Genomic DNA, 17053 nt, shown 5'->3' on the forward strand with positions numbered 1-17053 from the left:
TAACTGTACTTTCAGGGATGGAACGTAAGTCGCCAAAAATTGAGGTTGTGTTGGCAACTGCAGAGAGGTATTTGGGTGTGCGAGACTTGACATCAAAAGAGTTACAGGGTGTGTTAAGTAGTAGTGTCACATCCTTTCAGGTTGTTGGCCTGAGGTAGGACTAAATAGATTTAAATAGTGGAGTAGGGTGGTGTTATTTTTATTTTGTAATGTTTTTTGTGAGTGTAGTGTTAGATGGCAGGGTATTTGTTTATTAATTTTTTCAAGCAAAGTATAAGGAAGTTGTACTCCAGTACAGTCCAGTGATGCACCATACCGTTAGATGCCAACCGCCGATAAACCCCACTGAAGAAGAAGAAGAAGAAGACTAGTTCCCCATTTGTGTTGAAGGCTCGGGAGTCAGAGAGTTCCGAGTTCCCAGATGTTGTGAAAGCAGCATTAATATTAGGGGCGTTTTCACATTATGGATCTCTTCACAGGTGGTGAGGATTCTGTGCCACCCACAAAATGAATATCTTCAGGATTAGAAAAGGTTTTCTAACCACCGTTCTACTCTGCTTCACTACTATAGTTGTGTTTTATTCTGGACAGCAATCCTCCAATTCACTTGTGGATTTTGTTACAAATGCCCTTCGGCCGTTAGACGGGATCTTCTCTCCACAGCCGGACGATGACCCATGGTTTCAGAAGTGCTTCATCAGATCTATCAAACCATTTCTGACGAGGGAGAACAAGAAACTCTCCAATGATACCAGAACGTGGTGGCGGGTAGGCTATATATTTTTTATTTATTAACATATATATTTTCCATTATGTTAAAACAAAAAGGCATAACAAAAAACATTTGATAAATAAAATCATTTATAGCGCAAGTCCAATGCATTCAGTAATAGGCCTATAATTTATTGAATTTATAGCCTATACACAGACCCTAGCAACAACAAACAGCCTACTATGCTTGTTGAGTCAACTGTTAAAAGAAAACCAATTAGAAAAATAAGACACCGTCCACCCCATCTCACCAGAGTAGCCTGTGGCGGGTAAATGATTGATTATTCAAAACTTTATTGCACTAGCTTACCCCATCTGTTAAGAACAACCCCACTGGGCACCGACATCATTTCAACATCAACTTTTGATTTACATTTTGGTTGAGCTGTCAACTAACGTGAAATCAACCATACATTAAACCATGTCATTGGATTTAGGTTAAAAGTTGGGTGAAGACGACATTCCCTTACATTAATGACTTTATGCAAATCCAATCAATTTTCCATGTTGATTCAAGGTCATCATATAGATTTGTTTTGTTGAAATTATGTGGAAACAACATTTATTCAAACAGTTTTTGTCCAGTGGGATTGATCAACTGTCACAGTAGCCTCCAATGTAGATTAGCCTATTAACGTTCCTGTTGCTCAATGAATGTCCCAAACACTCACTACCACTATACATTGAAATGTTCATTATTTTCTTAAGGTAAGCACCTTTTTTAATAGCCTACTGTTGCATGTTTATTTTCTCTTGAGGTGTTTATATGAGGGAGTTGAATTCAGAATGAACTTTTATTGGATGGGTTTAGACTGTGTGAATGAGTGAGCCCTTCACTACAAGGGCATTGTTTTAATGTATTGCTTATCTATTGGATAAAACAAGTTGTATGCAGAATTCCTTTCATTTTAACCATTCATCATTCCAGGCAATACTATAGCTACAATGTCAATTGTGCCTCTTCCCTGTTAATTGGGTGTGCATCCTGATTGGCTGGTTAATTGAACACTGTCCCTCTGACCCAATTATTGAATGAACTGGTGTGTTATTGCTTGACAGATCATTGTGGGTGTAAGGTGGCTGCATTTAGAAAGGCAGCCCAATTCATTTATTTTTATTTTTTACTAATTAGTCTTTTGACCAATCAGCTTAGCGCCGAAAAAGATCTGATGTGAAATGATCCGATTTTATTGGTCAAACTACACAGTGGAACAAAGATCAGAATTGGGCTGCCTGTGTGAATGCAGCCTGGTTTTGCTTGGTTTATCCTGGCCTTTTACAATAAATTAAGCTTATTTTTGTTCACACTTTACTTCTGTTTTGTTTTTAAGCCTTTTTAAGTGATCGGGTAAGGCCAGCTCCTTCACAGGCTGCAATACAAGCGTGGTCACTGACAACTGACTAACTGATTGCTATTGTAGTCAACAATAACCTGTTTTTCTGGACAGGGACAATGACCAATCCAAACATAAGTCTCAGTATACTGAGAAATGATGCATTGCACCAGATTTAACAGCTCATTTCCCTCTGCAGGTGAACATTATATACAATCACACAATATACGTACATCAGATTTGACTAGTGTGTGAGGGTTTGGGCTGATGTCATCTGCTTTGTGCTGCTTGACCATTGATCTGTATTTATTGGTGTTTTATGTCTTGGCTGGCGCAATCAAATAAAGTACCATCTTATCACCAGAAAATGCAGAATGACCGTAGCACAGCCGACTTCAGCGAGGTGGTGGAGAAGTTGTTCCAGGTCATCCCCGATGCTGACCTCTACCCTGAGCGCCATGGGACCTGTGCTGTGGTGGGGAACTCTGGGAACCTCAAACGCTCCCACTATGGAGCCGTCATCGACTCCAGTGACGTCATCATAAGGTAGGCCAACAGAGGGTGTTGACAGAGGGCGTCCTTGCCACAAAGCCTGGTTTAGCATTGGCTGTGCCATTGAAGACTTATGCCATTTTGAATTAGTCAACTGGGTGGGACTTCCTATGGGTTAAGGAAGGATCACAGGATTCCATACAGCAGGGCAGTGCGCAGACCTTTTAGGGGGCAGGTGCTCAAAATGGAAAAAAAGGACACCCACCGGTAACTGCCCGTCTTTCTGCTGCGCGTCGGCGATCAGCCAACCAGGCCGAATATTATGTAAATCAAATGTTATGCTGCTGTGGCAGCACTGTTGACATTTAAACTAGGTAGCTTACGACACACACTCAACTGGTGACCGCATCTCAAACCATGCACGTTTGGCTCCGTACAGGGCAGACCAGGGGTCGGGGTGGCGAACTTGAAGATGTCACATCAACTTGGGGGGGCAGTGTGTTCAGAACAACAATGACAAAACAATAGAATTTATACCACCACCCAAAAGGCCACTTGGCAAGTGGGAGGGAAAAGGGACAGGTCCTCAGGCACAGGTAGAACCCTATCTGTGTACGTGCCTGCCAACCACGTCAGCAGGAGGGATCAGCCAATTCATTAACGGCTATGTCCCAATTATCCCCACTAGCTCAAAGTGTGCACTTGTTCACTTCCCTTCCCTGATTTGAAAGGAAATGACTATATAAGATATATGGTGGAACTCTCACTAGCTAACCCAGGCCTCCACCAATCCAATGCTTTTAGATTTGTGGGAAGTAGGGAACGACTGTACGCTCCAGTAGAAAGGAGCAAACCTTCCATAGGTGGCAGTAAATCACCAACCTTGGCTTTATGCCTGTACAGACAGCACCACTCCAGATAGAGGTATGCACCATTTGTTTGTTTACTGACTGCCAATAAACTCATAGAAGTTGAAGAAGAAATCAACTACTTAAAATAAAGAGAGCCCTCAATGGCGCTACCCATGCGGTCACTAAGAGCTTTGAAATATTGCAGTCATGGTATGAATTCCTGCTGTGTTGTCCAGAATGAACATGGCTCTTACCTCTGGCTATGAGGAGGATGTTGGGAACCGGACCACGTATCACGTCATGTACCCAGAGAGTGCCATAGATCTGGAGAACGCCACTAGGTTCCTGCTGATCCCTTTCAAGACACTGGACAGTGGCTACCAGGCGCCGTGACCACTGGGACTAACATCACTTTGTGAGTAACAACTTATTGTGGACACTTCTGATTAGTTATAACAGTGTTTCTCAACACCGGTCCTCCAGTTCCCCCAGCGGGACATGTTGTTGTTGTATCCACGGACAAAAACACCTGATTCAACTAATTGAGGGCTTGATGATTAGTTGACAGGTTGAATCAGGTGTGCTTGTCCAGGGGCTACAACAAACATGTGTGCTGTTGGGGGGACTGGAGTGGGAAACACCATGCATTTTTCTAAGATAACATAGCTAGCACTTCCTAGATGAAATTAAGTCTTATTTTATTCAACAGCTCATATTTACCTCTTAGACAGAAGATAAAGGCCAACAAAGATTTGGTGAGTCACCTTGTTAATTTATTATGGTTATAATACAGCTACAGAGTCAATGACATCTAATTCATGATCTTTTATACTGTCTCTTGGACAGTAGGTCTGCTTGGAATTGAGGATGTGTGGTATGGGCAGAGCCATGTAAATATAAAAACACTTTTTTAAAACAAACAGTTAAATATGGTTATAGGAGGTTCCCTAATAAAAAAGCATGAGCTGGCGCACACCCAGGGAACATTATTTTATGTAGAAGGTGCTGACTAACGACACACCCAGGGAACATTATTTTATGTAGAAGGTGCTGACTAACGACACACCCAGGGAACATTATTTTATGTAGAAGGTGCTGACTAACGACACACCCAGGGAACATTATTTTATGTAGAAGGTGCTGACTAACGACACACCCAGGGAACATTATTTTATGTAGAAGGTGCTGACTAACGACACACCCAGGGAACATTATTTTATGTAGAAGGTGCTGACTAACGACACACCCAGGGAACATTATTTTATGTAGAAGGTGCTGACTAACGACACACCCAGGGAACATTATTTTATGTAGAAGGTGCTGACTAATGATGAATAAACTGTAAGCTATAAAGGGAGTTGCACACTCTATGTATAAACTCTATGTATAAACTCTATGTATAAACTCCCAGTCATTTACTGGGAAAGAAACCACCAATGTTTTGGCATCACTGTGCCTTCTTCAGGGTGATGTCATGAATGCTTGAACCAGGTTATGTAGACAAACAGTGCAATTAGTGCAACCAATGACAATAGTGATGGGTGTGTCGTAATTGCTAGGTTAATCAGAATGAATTAAGCGAAACTGTTAAAAGACAATAGTCCACAGCGTATTGCATATATTATGCCATTGTTATCATCAGCATCAACATACATTGTTTCATTTAATATCACATATATATATTTAAATATTTCCAATTTCATTAACTGTTTTTGTTACATGTAATCTTTTGGTTCAACCATAATGCATAATAAGCATCATCAACAGGGGGACACATTGGGTGTACGCTGATAAGCTGTGGAAAGAATACATTCATTTCCAAGACCTGTTAACAAAAACATATAATTGGTCATAAAAAGGGCCTGAGATCAAAGTCAATATTCAGACCACTAGGGGGGATCAATGTTTTTACAGGTGGTTTTCTAACAAAGGAGACGGTGATGTCAGACATAATTGAAATGTTTAGTCATTTAGCAGACGCTCTTATCCAGAGCAACTTAGTTCGTGAGTGCATACATTTTCATACTGGTCCCCCGTGGGAATCGAACCCACAACCCTGGCGTTGCAAGCGTAGTGCTCTACCAACTGAGCTACACGGGACATTTGTATTATTATTTGCCTAAGGGCAAATCTGTCATTACAAGTCATAGTTTGAGACGGCATCAGAATGGGAGTGTATTAAAAGTGCATAATTGCATCCGATCTCAGACACAATATCAATCTAACAAAGTTACTTCTCAAATTTGATGCATCACAATAGACATAATTCCTATTTTTCTAATTCAATCAGGTTGATAGACATGTAATGTGCAATGTATTCCATGCAGGTATTGGTTCTGAATCCTGTGTTTATGAAATATGTTCATGAATCCTGGCTTGACAATCAAGGAAAATACCCCTCCACCGGATTCATGGCTTTGATATTGGCCCTACACATCTGTGACGAGGTACGACCGATAGATATCAACAGATACAACAACACCAAGGCACAACACGGGCTGTAAAGAGAGACACTCTAACACGCAGTAATGTTGTGGTTATCAATCAATCACATTTTATTTATAAAGCCCTTTTTACATCCGCAGATGTACAGAAACCCAGCCTAAAACCCCAAACAGCAAGCAATGCAGATGTAGAAGCACGGTGACTAGGAAAAAACTCCCTAGAAAGGCAGAAACCTAGAGAGGAACCAGGCTCTGAGGGGTGGCCAGTCCCGGGTGGAGATTATAACACTACATGGCCATTAAGGCCAGATTTTTCTCCAAGATGTTCATAGATGACCAGCAGGGTCAAATAATAATCACAGTGGTTGTAGAGGTTGCAACAGGTCAGTACATCAAGAGTAAATGTCACTTGGCTTTTCATAGCTGGGCATTTAGAGGTTGAAATGCCAGGTGCGGTAGAGAGAGAGAGTTGAAAATGGCAGGTCTGGTGAACAGGTCAGGGTTCCATAGCTGCAGGCACTGTGGATTTTATATTGTACATTAGTAATATTAGAGTAATAATATCTTCAATTAGGCAGCTAATGAGGATCCTAATAAATACTAAATATCAACACGCTCTGCTAGGAATGTAGATAGGAGTGTACTTTCTCACCTCCCTACACTACACACTGTGTACTACACACGATACACACTGTATACGATACACTGTGTACTACACACGATACACACTGTATACTACACACGATACACACTGTATACTACACACTGTGTACTACACACGATACACACAATACACACTGTATACTACACACTGTACTACACACGATACACACTGTATACGATACACACAATACACGCTGTATACTACACACAATTGCAGTGCAGGAAACCAACCCTGACACCTAATGAATTTACATAGCATAGCTCTGACAATATGTGGTATCGTCACACATTACTGGCCCAAATCATGTAGGTGTATAGGCTCCGTACACAATATACCACATTGCCATAAATAAAACCTTTTTGGTAAACATTTATTAAACTAACTCTCTAAACACTTATTTCCAATGCAGGTGAATGTGTATGGATTTGGGGAAGACAAAGATGGGAACTGGCACCACTACTGGGAAACCCTAACCAATAAAAAACTCAGAACTGGACTACACAATGGAAGCTATGAGTACAACGTCACCGTGAAGCTCTCGGAAATACACAAACTACAGATACATAAGGGATTTCACTAATATTTCATAAAGATAATTTCCCTTCCAGCTGTATATGCTATAAAGAGCTTTTTAATAAAGAGGTGTATTCAAATAGGTGTTAGCCTGTTGTCTACATTGCACAGCATGTACATACTCTAATACCTTATCCTTTTATCTGCACTACCGCTTTTGGTTTTGCATGAACTTGAACAATGGGGGGGCCATACTTGTGAAATTTGCTTAGACCATGGTTTAACCATTTGGTCTAAAATGGCTAGCTGCTAGCTTTTCTCATAGGCCAACCTGGCCAAATTAGCCACGATGCTGAGTACACCAGCTGAGCAAATAATTATATCCGGTAACAAATTCCGTCTCAGCCAATTTAAAATTGACGTGACCCAACGCTTATTTTTCACTAAAGCATCCTTACCCGGAATCCCGTTTAAGAGACAGGTTTAAGCCTGCTTGACAGAGACTCTAAGCTACTAGCCATCAAGCTAACGAAGTTGGTACCAGATGAGTTTTGCAACGGAAACCTCTTTGTCTGGAGAACTAAATGAACGGTTCCAGCGCTGTAGGAGCTGTATCTATTACGCTTTGTTTCGGGACAAATCGGATCACTCGGAGTTCCAATGTGGCAATTTGTTTACTTGCCGAGAATTATAGTCTTGAGGTGGCTTCCTTGATCACACAGGTCACCTGCCTACGTAAGAACTGTGGAAAATGCAGAGTGGAATGTTTACATTTTCTACGCCGGTGGCTGGACGGCGTTCGCGCTTGTTGGATGCATCTCCACCTTGTCGTTTATCCGACTGGCCAGTGCTGCGCGGAGCTCCCCCATCTGATAGCGCCGTCGAAGGAGCACATCAAATCTGTAGCTCAGCTGGTAGAGCACGGCGCTTGTAACGCCAAGGTAGTGGGTTCGATCCCCGGGACCACCCATACACAAAAATGTATGCACGCATGACTGTAAGTCGCTTTGGATAAAAGCGTCTGCTAAATGGCTTATTATTATTATTATTATTATTATTATATTATTTATAAGGAGAAAGGCAATCAACGATGGTCGCATGTCACGAGCCGTGGAAGCCGAAGACAGACAACAACCTCCCGCAAAGCAGTCTACACTCCCAATGAGAGGCCCAGAGTGGATACAAACAACAAATAGTTTTGCCGTCCTGGAGCCTGATCTTCCTGCACCTTCGGTGCTGGGGGTGTCTGCGGCCGCAGTGCCTACTACTACGATTTCAAAGTCGATGTCGGCAACCTTCCGTCCCTGCTCTGGATCGAGCAGGGCTTCTCCATCTGTCGGAGGCCTGCATCCTGTGAAGCGTGGGAGTGGGCGGATTTCCTCGTCCTTCTCACCAGCTGTGATTTTGGGCAGCTCCATGGTAAGAAATGTGACCGTTCCTGGTGCAAAAACAATGTCCTATCCCGGAGCTCGAGTAAATGACATTACTAAGCTTCTCCCAAATGTACTACGTCAGGACACACGGAAATCGATTCTATCGTAGTCCATGTGGGTTTTAATGACATTATGAAGGGCAGCTCTGAACAGTTGAAACTGGATTGACTCTCTGCTAGACACAAACCCATATCTGGCCCTGTGCCCTCTCTGAATCGTGGCATTGAACGCTTTAGCAGGATTCTTGCTCTTCACAACTGACTACGTGATTATTGCAGCTCAATGGGAATAACTTTTGTTGAGAATTTCGATACCTTTTGGAAACATAACACGTTTTATAAGGAGGATCATTTGGGTTCCTGGATCCTTTCACAGCATTATAAGGCTGCAATTAGACAATGACATAGCAATGACCCAAGCCCAGCTCAGCTAATCCCTACCAATGTGACACAGAGTTGTCAAAATGCTTCAGCAAATGTACATTACATCAGGGGCGTTGGTAGACACAATATAAGTAACCTAATTTATGTCCCTCTAACTGCCCTGAATGCCTCTGCTGATCCAACAGCTATTGTATGCAGTAATCATGTGCCTAAGAACCAGATTAATACTGTTAGCACTGAGCCGGTGTGCCCGAGGAGGAAGTCCACTGTGTGCAGCTCACCCTGCACTAACATAAAGAACATGAGCACATCTACTGCTGCTAAGCTTCCCAGTAAAGAAATAAAAACAAGTAAGCATCCCAGGAGAAAAGTGATCAAAATAGCCCACGTTAACATCTATAGGTTCATGAAATCAATAATTTGCTAGTAACAGATGAGTCAGAATATGAATGTCTCTGAAACTCACTTAGATAATATCTTTGATGATACAGTTGCAGCAATACAAAGTTATAACATTTACAGAAAATATAGAAATGCCAATGGTGGAGGTGTTGCTGTTTATATTCAGAACCACATTCCTGTGAAGATTAGAGAGGATCTCATGTTAAATACTGTTGAAGTAATATGGCTACAGGTTCATCTGCCTCACCTAAAGCCCATTCTGGTGGGAAGCTGCTATAGACCACAAAGTTAACAGTCAGTATCTGGATAAAGTGTGAAATGCTTGATAATGTATGTGATATCAATAGAGGTATACTTTCTGGGTGATTTTAAAATATTGACTGGCTTTCATCAGGCTGCCCACTGTAACCAGTGCCTGCAACCTGGTTCAGGTTATCAGTCAACCTACCAGGGTAGTTACAAACAGTACAGGAATTAAATGTATTGATCATATATTTTTTTTAGGGGGTAGATCAGCTTTAATATTGCAGATAGATTGTAATTTCCATCAATGTAATTGTCTGCATCACATCCAAGCCCCCATGGTTTTTTATATACATACATACATCCATACATATATTTCCCTTCATTACTTTCCAACCCCACCACCCCTTCCCTAATTGGAGTGAACAACAATGCTTAGGCCTCTACTTCCAGCTTATACATACTAAATAAATGTTATGGACACAGTCAAATTTTACAATAATTATATTTTGTTTGTTTTTACTCCTGAACTTCCTCCGATCATTTTCATGAAGTCCATCTGGTTTGCTTCTATATGCCATATTTTTCTAACTGTGCTCTTTCACAAAAGCTCTCAACCTATAACCTATATACTTATTATGGACACAGTATGCTTTACATTAGTTATCTTGTTGTTATTAGTCCCATCCTTCAGCTCCATTCAACACCTCCCATCTATTAAGGCTGAACGATTTTGGAAAATAATCTAATTGCGATTTTTTGCCCCCAATATTGCGATTGCGATTTAATATGCGATTTAATTTATTTATCCTTTTTCCCCTACAAAACATAATGAATGATTTAAATATGACCAACACAATAGTATATACATTTAGTGTGAAATGTTCTTTCCCATAGGCTGGGTCTATTTGTTAGAATTAAATTCAAACATGTATGACTTGAAATAAATGACATTTTTATTGAACTGCTCATTACAGAAACATCTGTGGCTTTGCCACTGTGCATTTAAATAATTTAAACAAAGGCATGAACTTTGTAAACACTGTGTGCAAAAGGTACAGTCTTAAGAAAAAAATAATTTTAAATTGTATGTATCTTACTGCTCCCAAGTCAGTAACATTTCACACAACTGAAACAAGGAATTTGCTTTGAAAATATTTTGTAAAATCAAAGTAAATAAAGTTATAAATAAAAAATGAGAAATGCACTTTTAATTTAGACAAACTATTTTTTATAAACGATTTGAATATTATAATATAAAATAGATGAGCCTCACTTATCTCAAGTACACAACAATAACACACCACACAGACTAAAGTTCACTACGAGTATGGCACTGCCAGCCATACTTATCCAACAGTTCTGTTCTCAGTGGCTCACAGGTTTTTTGCTAAGAAAACCAGAATATTGACTTTTTCTGGCTTCAAGGCTGAGCGAGTGCAAGTCACAATATTCCCTCCTGTGCTAAAAAGACGCTCTGAGGGAGCGCTTGTAGCAGGTACACAAAGATACTTGCGTGCCATGGTGCACAACTGTGGGTAGCTGATCTTGTGCACCCTCCACCAAGCCAATGGATCATCTTCTCCATCAATGGTAGGAGTCATCAGGTAATTGTTTATCTCTGCCTCTGCGACATCTTCAAGATTTACAGGCAAAGAAGGAGAGGCTGAACTGGTCTTGAAAAAACTGCCAAGAGACCTCTTCGTCTTTTCCCCCAAGGACTGTGCACTTTGAGGCATCTGAACAGTTTCAGTACGAGACCTCTTCTCCTATTAGATGAAAACAACAGCCATTAGTTTTCCAGTTAGATTTTACAGAAATTTTTGTTTTTGTGAAATACATAATTATTTACCCAATGATATGTACGTTGTGCCAAGTCTACTATCTCTGTCTTCAGACGAGTCTTGATAGCAGGGATGTTGTCTGTACTGATGTACTGTATTTTGAACCTAGGGTCCAGGAAACAGGCAACATCCAAAAGCTCCTGGATGTTTGGGTCTCCATATTTGTTATTGAGGTATGCTAGGACTTTGGTTTTTATTGATTTAGTCAGGTCAGTGTCCTCAGCATCTTCAGCCAGGACTGATGTGGCAAAAAGGTGGAGAACTGGCTTGAGGTAGGAGATGCTTACATACTCCTCTCCAGAAAGAGCATCAGTAAACTCCAGTAGAGGATGCAGTGCCTTGTGAATCGACTCCAACACGTCAATATCCTGCCAGGTTGGGATAAGGGAGCGTGCATATCGATCTCCAGACAATACCTGAGAAATGGCTTTGGCCTGTTCAAGCACTCTGGCAATCATCATTTCTTTAGAACCCCATCTTGTTGGGCACTCCGTTATGAGGTTGTGCTCAGGGAGTTTGAGCTCTCTCTGTGCCTCCGTCAGGGCTGCTTTCTTCTTCCAACTGTGGGAAAAGTGCCCCACCAGCTTCCTGCACAGTGCTGTTGCCCTTGACACTCTGTCATCTTTGAGTGCATTTTCTAAAAGAAATAAAAAGTAGTGTATTACACACAATTTGAGTTTTGATACAAGGCTCTCACTATTACACACTCAAATTAGCTGTAATTCTGAAATACACACATCCACAACACATCCTCTCTCTCTCTCTCAATTCAAAGGGTCTTTATTTGCATGTCAATTCTCTCTCTCTTTCTCTCTCTCTCTCTCTCATAAACACTAAAAAAACATGTAAAAAACAAAAACAAGAAAAGAAAAAAAATGCAGGTGGGCATTCCACCACAGACAGACATATGATATAAGCAAGTAAAATGAATTTACATATTAGAAAAGGAGTGGAAGTATGAATTTATTTAATCCCATCCGATTTATATAATATCATTTATATATATTTGTATATTCAGCTTTACTAATCGACGCATCTCTCTCTCTCGCACTCGCGCACACACACACACACACACAAACACACACACACACACACACACACACACACACACACACACACACGATAACTTACCAATGGCAAGATGTAATCTGTGGCCAAAACATTGGAGCCTCGTCCATTCATTAAGCCGCGCAGCAAGCACCATATTCGACGCGTTGTCCGTCGTGATGCAGACGTGATTCTCCTCGTGGAGATCCCAGCTGACAAGCCCTTCTCTCAGGCCGGCTGCAATATTTTCCCCTGTGTGATCGTCTGGGAAGTAGGTAGTTTGTAGGCAGCGAGCTCGGAGGTTGAAATCTTCATCAATAAAATGGACTGTAAGACTCTGGTACGGCTCAGCTGTGCGGCTTGACCACATATCAGTAGTGCTAGCAAAAAACTCCACCGTTTTAAGTTCCGCGGCGACTTTCTCTTTGCACTTTTTGTACAGCTCCGGTATGGCAGTCTGACTGAAGTATGTGCGGGAGGGTATACTGTAACGTTTATCAAGCGTATGTATTAATGCCATGAACCCAGGCTTGGTCACCGTGCTGAGAGGCATCATATCTTTGGCTATGAACTCGGTTATTGTCCGAGTGATTTCTCCGTGCCGTTTTGAATTACGTTCATACGGAGTGACACTTTCGAACATTTCTGTCAGTGATCCCTGTCTTGAGGTATTTGGCTTGTCTCGCGCACTGATGCTCGGCATTTTGGTCATACAACTGTCATGCATTGATTTGTGGTATTTTTTTAAGTGCTGAAACAGGTTTGTAGTGTTACCCCGTGAAGTAGCAATCGGAGCACGGCATGCTCTGCACAACACCTGACGCTGCTCAGCATCTTCTTTTTTAAAACCAAAATAGTTCCACACCACCGACGTGCTGTTCCTCTTCGATATTAAAGTATCAGCTGTGTCAGTTTCTGACTGTTCCGTCGAGCAAGAGGCCATTGCGCTGGACAGCATGAAAAGTCGCGTCACGTGACCACCTCAAATCGCGCACGTTGCGATTAGAAAATCGCGTTCAGTCAAATCGCGATATTATCGCGAATGCAATTAATCGTTCAGCCCTACCATCTATCTCTTAACACCACCCATATTGGATTTCTATTTGCCATATATTTTAACTGTACTGTGATGTTTGTATGCACGCATGACTGTAAGTCGCTTTGGATAAAAGCGTCTGCTAAATGGCATATTATTATTATTATTATTATTATTATTATTTTTACAAAAGTTCTGAACCTTTCTATTCTCATTGTTTCTACAGATTGTAAATTGAAAATAAACATTATTATTATATTATTGATCGATTGACTATGACTTTTCAGATCACATAGTAGTGCTATGTGCAGGGTTAGCTCCAGGTAAATATTGCAATCCTTTAGCCATTCATGGACCTGTGTCCAAAAACAAGCTACAAATGGACAGTACCAAAACAAATTATCTAATGATTCTGTCTCTTCGCACCAAAATCTGCAGAGCTGGGAAGATTGTATCCCCCATATAAATACAGTGGGGGAAAAAAGTATTTAGTCAGAATCCAGAAAATCCAGAAAATCACATTGTAGGATTTTTTTATGAATTTATTTGCAAATTATGGTGGAAAATAAGTATTTGGTCAATAACAAAAGTTTCTCAATACTTTGTTATATACCCTTTGTGTCACGATCGTTATAAGATGCGGACCAAGGCGCAGCGTGGTAAGCGTACATACTTTATTTCTACTCAACACACGAACAAAACAACAAACCAAACGATACGTGAAGTCCTAGGTTAACACCAAAACAAACCTTACGGAACAAGATCTCACAAATAACTAGTGCCAACAGGCTGCCTAAGTATGGTTCCCAATCAGAGACAACAAGCCACAGCTGCCTCTGATTGGGAACCACCCCGGCCAACATAGAAATACACGAACTAGAACATGAACATAGAAAATACAACAGACACTACACACCCTGGCTCAACATTTAAGAGTCCCCAGAGCCAGGGCGTGACACTTTGTTGGCAATGACACAGGTCAAATGTTTTCTGTAAGTCTTCAAGGTTTTCACACACTGTTGCTGGTATTTTGGCCCATTCCTCCATGCAGATCTCCTCTAGAGCAGTGATGTTTTGGGGCTGTCGCTGGGCAACAGACTTTCAACTCCCTCCAAAGATTTTCTATGGAGTTGAGATCTGGAGACTGGCTAGGCCACTCCAGCACCCGGGTGGTGTGTTTGGGATCATTGTCATGCTGAAAGACCCAGCCACGTTTCATCTTCAATGCCCTTGCTGATGGAAGGAGGTTTTCACTCAAAATCTCACGATACATGGCCCCATTCATTCTTTCCTTTACACGGATCAGTCGTCCTGGTCCCTTTGCAGAAAAACAGCCCCAAAGCATGATGTTTCCACCCCCATGCTTCACAGTAGGTATGGTGTTCTTTGGATGCAACTCAGCATTCTTTGTCCTCCAAACACGACGAGTTGAGTTTTTACCAAAAAGTTATATTTTGGTTTCATCTGACCATATGACATTCTCCCAATCCTCTTCTGGATCATCCAAATGCACTCTAGCAAACTTCAGATGGTTCTGGACATGTACTGGCTTAAGCAGGTGGACACGTCTGGCACTGCAGGATTTGAGTCCCTGGCGGCGTAGTGTGTTACTGATGGTAGGCTTTGTTACTTTGGTCCCAGCTCTCAGCAGGTCATTCACTAGGTCCCCCCGTGTGGTTCTGGGATTTTTGCTCACCGTTCTTGTGATCATTTTGACCCCACGGGGTGAGATCTTGCGTGGAGCCCCAGATCGAGGGAGATTATCAGTGGTCTTGTATGTCTTCCATTTCCTAATAATTGCTCCCACAGTTGATTTCTTCAAACCAAGCTGCTTACCTATTGCAGATTCAGTCTTCCCAGCCTGGTGCAGGTCTACAATTTTGTTTCTGGTTCATTTGACAGCTCTTTGGTCTTGGCCATAGTGGAGTTTGGAGTGTGACTGTTTGAGGTTGTGGACAGGTGTCTTTTATACTGATAAGTTCAAACAGGTGCCATTAATACAGGTAACGAGTGGAGGACAGGGGAGCCTCTTAAAGAAGAAGTTACAGGTCTGTGAGAGCCGGAAATCTTGCTTGTTTGTAGGTGACCAAATACTTATTTTCCACCATAATTTGCAAATAAATTCATAAAAAATCCTACAATGTGATTTTCTGTAAAATAAATTCTCAATTTGTCTGTCATAGTTGACTTGTACCTATGATGAAAATTACAGGCCTCTCTCATCTTTTTAAGTGGGAGAACTTGCACAGTTGTTGGCTGACTAAATACTTTTTTTCCCCACTGTAACATTCTATTGGTAGCAAGAATTGTGTATATAATAATTTAAATTAAAAAATTCTAAGTTTTGAAACCGGTGTCGTTTTGCGTATCAGTTCATAAACACTATGCCATGGAATCGGTACGTCAAAAATCTCTTCCCAACTATTTTGCAATCTATATGGGACGGCTGTAAATCCTTTGGTCCTTAAATGAAACTGGTATACTTTTTATTTATCACAATTTTCTTTAACCAATGATGTTCTTTAATGCAAGTTCCTTACTTTTTCCCCCTTCCACTTTCCTCTTCCATTTTTGCGGTAATGCTGCAATTATTTGGTTGTAATTTTGGGTAGACCAGACATTTCCATATGTTTTTGTTAGCTGCATGTGTGACAACTCCACCAGTCCTACCGATGATATCATTTACAAAGATTATACCTTTTTAAAACATTTTGTCAATTTGTTTTTTATCAATTAGTATATTTGAGTTTATCCACTATTTGTTGTAATATTTGTTCTGTCGTTTCTGGAGGATTAAATTGAAATTGCAACCAACTTTCTATGGCTTGTTTTAGAAATAGTGATATTTGGGAGATTATTTCCTTTTCAAATAACTGAAAGTTAGAGGTTGTTATCTAAATAAAGGGGGAAAAGGCCATTCTTGAACATTGGGTGAGACAATCTTACTAATTTGCTAGAGAACCAGTTTGGATTTAAGTATAACTTTTGTATTACTGAAGCTTTTAGTGATAGGTCTAATGCTTTAATATTTAATAATTTCTGTCCTCCAAATTCATATTCATTATATAAATAGGCCCGTTTTTAATTGTCTGGCTTGCCGTTCCAAATAAAATATTTTTTTCTCATATAATAAAAAAACTGTTCACTAGGCGTAGGCAATACCATAAGCAAATAGGTCAACTTGGATAATACTAAAGAGTTAATCAGGGTGATTTTTCCACAAATTGACAGGTATTTACCTTTCCATGGTAGCAAGATCTTATCTATTTTTACTAACTTTCTATTAACATTTATTGGAGTGAGATCATTTATTTCATTTGGGATATGTATTCCGAGTATATCCACATCACCATCAGACCATTTTATTGGTAAACTACATGGTAATGTAACAATTGTATTTTTTTGTGATCCAATACATAATATAGTACATTTATCATAATTTGGTTGTAATCCAGAGAGGTTAGAAAATGTATCTAGATCCTCTATGAGGCTGTGGAGGGATTCAAGTTGTGGATTTAAAAGAAAACATGCATCATCAGCGTACAATGACACCTTTGTTTTTAAGCCCTGGATTTCTAATCCCTTGATATTATTGT

General features: G+C 40.7%; 1 protein-coding gene and 1 pseudogene across 2 annotated transcripts; one reads left to right on the top strand and one right to left on the bottom strand.

The window, feature by feature from the left end:
• Nucleotides 1–507: 507 nt before the first annotated feature.
• Nucleotides 508–7136, top strand: LOC311116156 (CMP-N-acetylneuraminate-beta-galactosamide-alpha-2,3-sialyltransferase 1-like; annotated as a pseudogene). The gene is made up of 6 exons: nucleotides 508–768; nucleotides 2470–2651; nucleotides 3685–3863; nucleotides 4158–4203; nucleotides 5776–5895; nucleotides 6966–7136. The product of its transcript is annotated as a CMP-N-acetylneuraminate-beta-galactosamide-alpha-2,3-sialyltransferase 1-like (transcript).
• Nucleotides 7137–10463: 3327 nt separating this feature from the next.
• On the bottom strand, nucleotides 10464–13075 carry LOC311116159 (E3 SUMO-protein ligase ZBED1-like). Its single transcript, XM_084191282.1, has 3 exons — nucleotides 12506–13075; nucleotides 11383–12011; nucleotides 10464–11299 (listed from the first exon to the last, which is right to left on the bottom strand). Exons 1-3 carry the CDS (start codon nucleotides 13062–13064, stop codon nucleotides 10907–10909), a joined length of 1581 nt encoding a protein of 526 aa, XP_084047408.1. The 5' UTR covers nucleotides 13065–13075; the 3' UTR covers nucleotides 10464–10906.
• Between the last annotated feature and the right edge of the window lie 3978 nt (nucleotides 13076–17053).

The sequence above is a fragment of the Coregonus lavaretus genome (assembly GCF_964263955.1).
Source record: "Coregonus lavaretus genome assembly, contig: HAP1_SCAFFOLD_780, whole genome shotgun sequence".
Lineage (NCBI taxonomy): Eukaryota > Metazoa > Chordata > Actinopteri > Salmoniformes > Salmonidae > Coregonus > Coregonus lavaretus.

Coding starts and splice junctions, on each gene's coding strand:
- LOC311116159 (XM_084191282.1), bottom strand. CDS start 13,064: ATGTTCGAAAGTGTCACTCCGTATGAACGTAATTCAAAACGGCACGGA. Junction 12,012..12,505: donor CAGATTACATCTTGCCATTG/GTAAGTTATCGT, acceptor TATTTCTTTTAG/AAAATGCACTCAAAGATGAC. Junction 11,300..11,382: donor CACAACGTACATATCATTGG/GTAAATAATTAT, acceptor TTCATCTAATAG/GAGAAGAGGTCTCGTACTGA.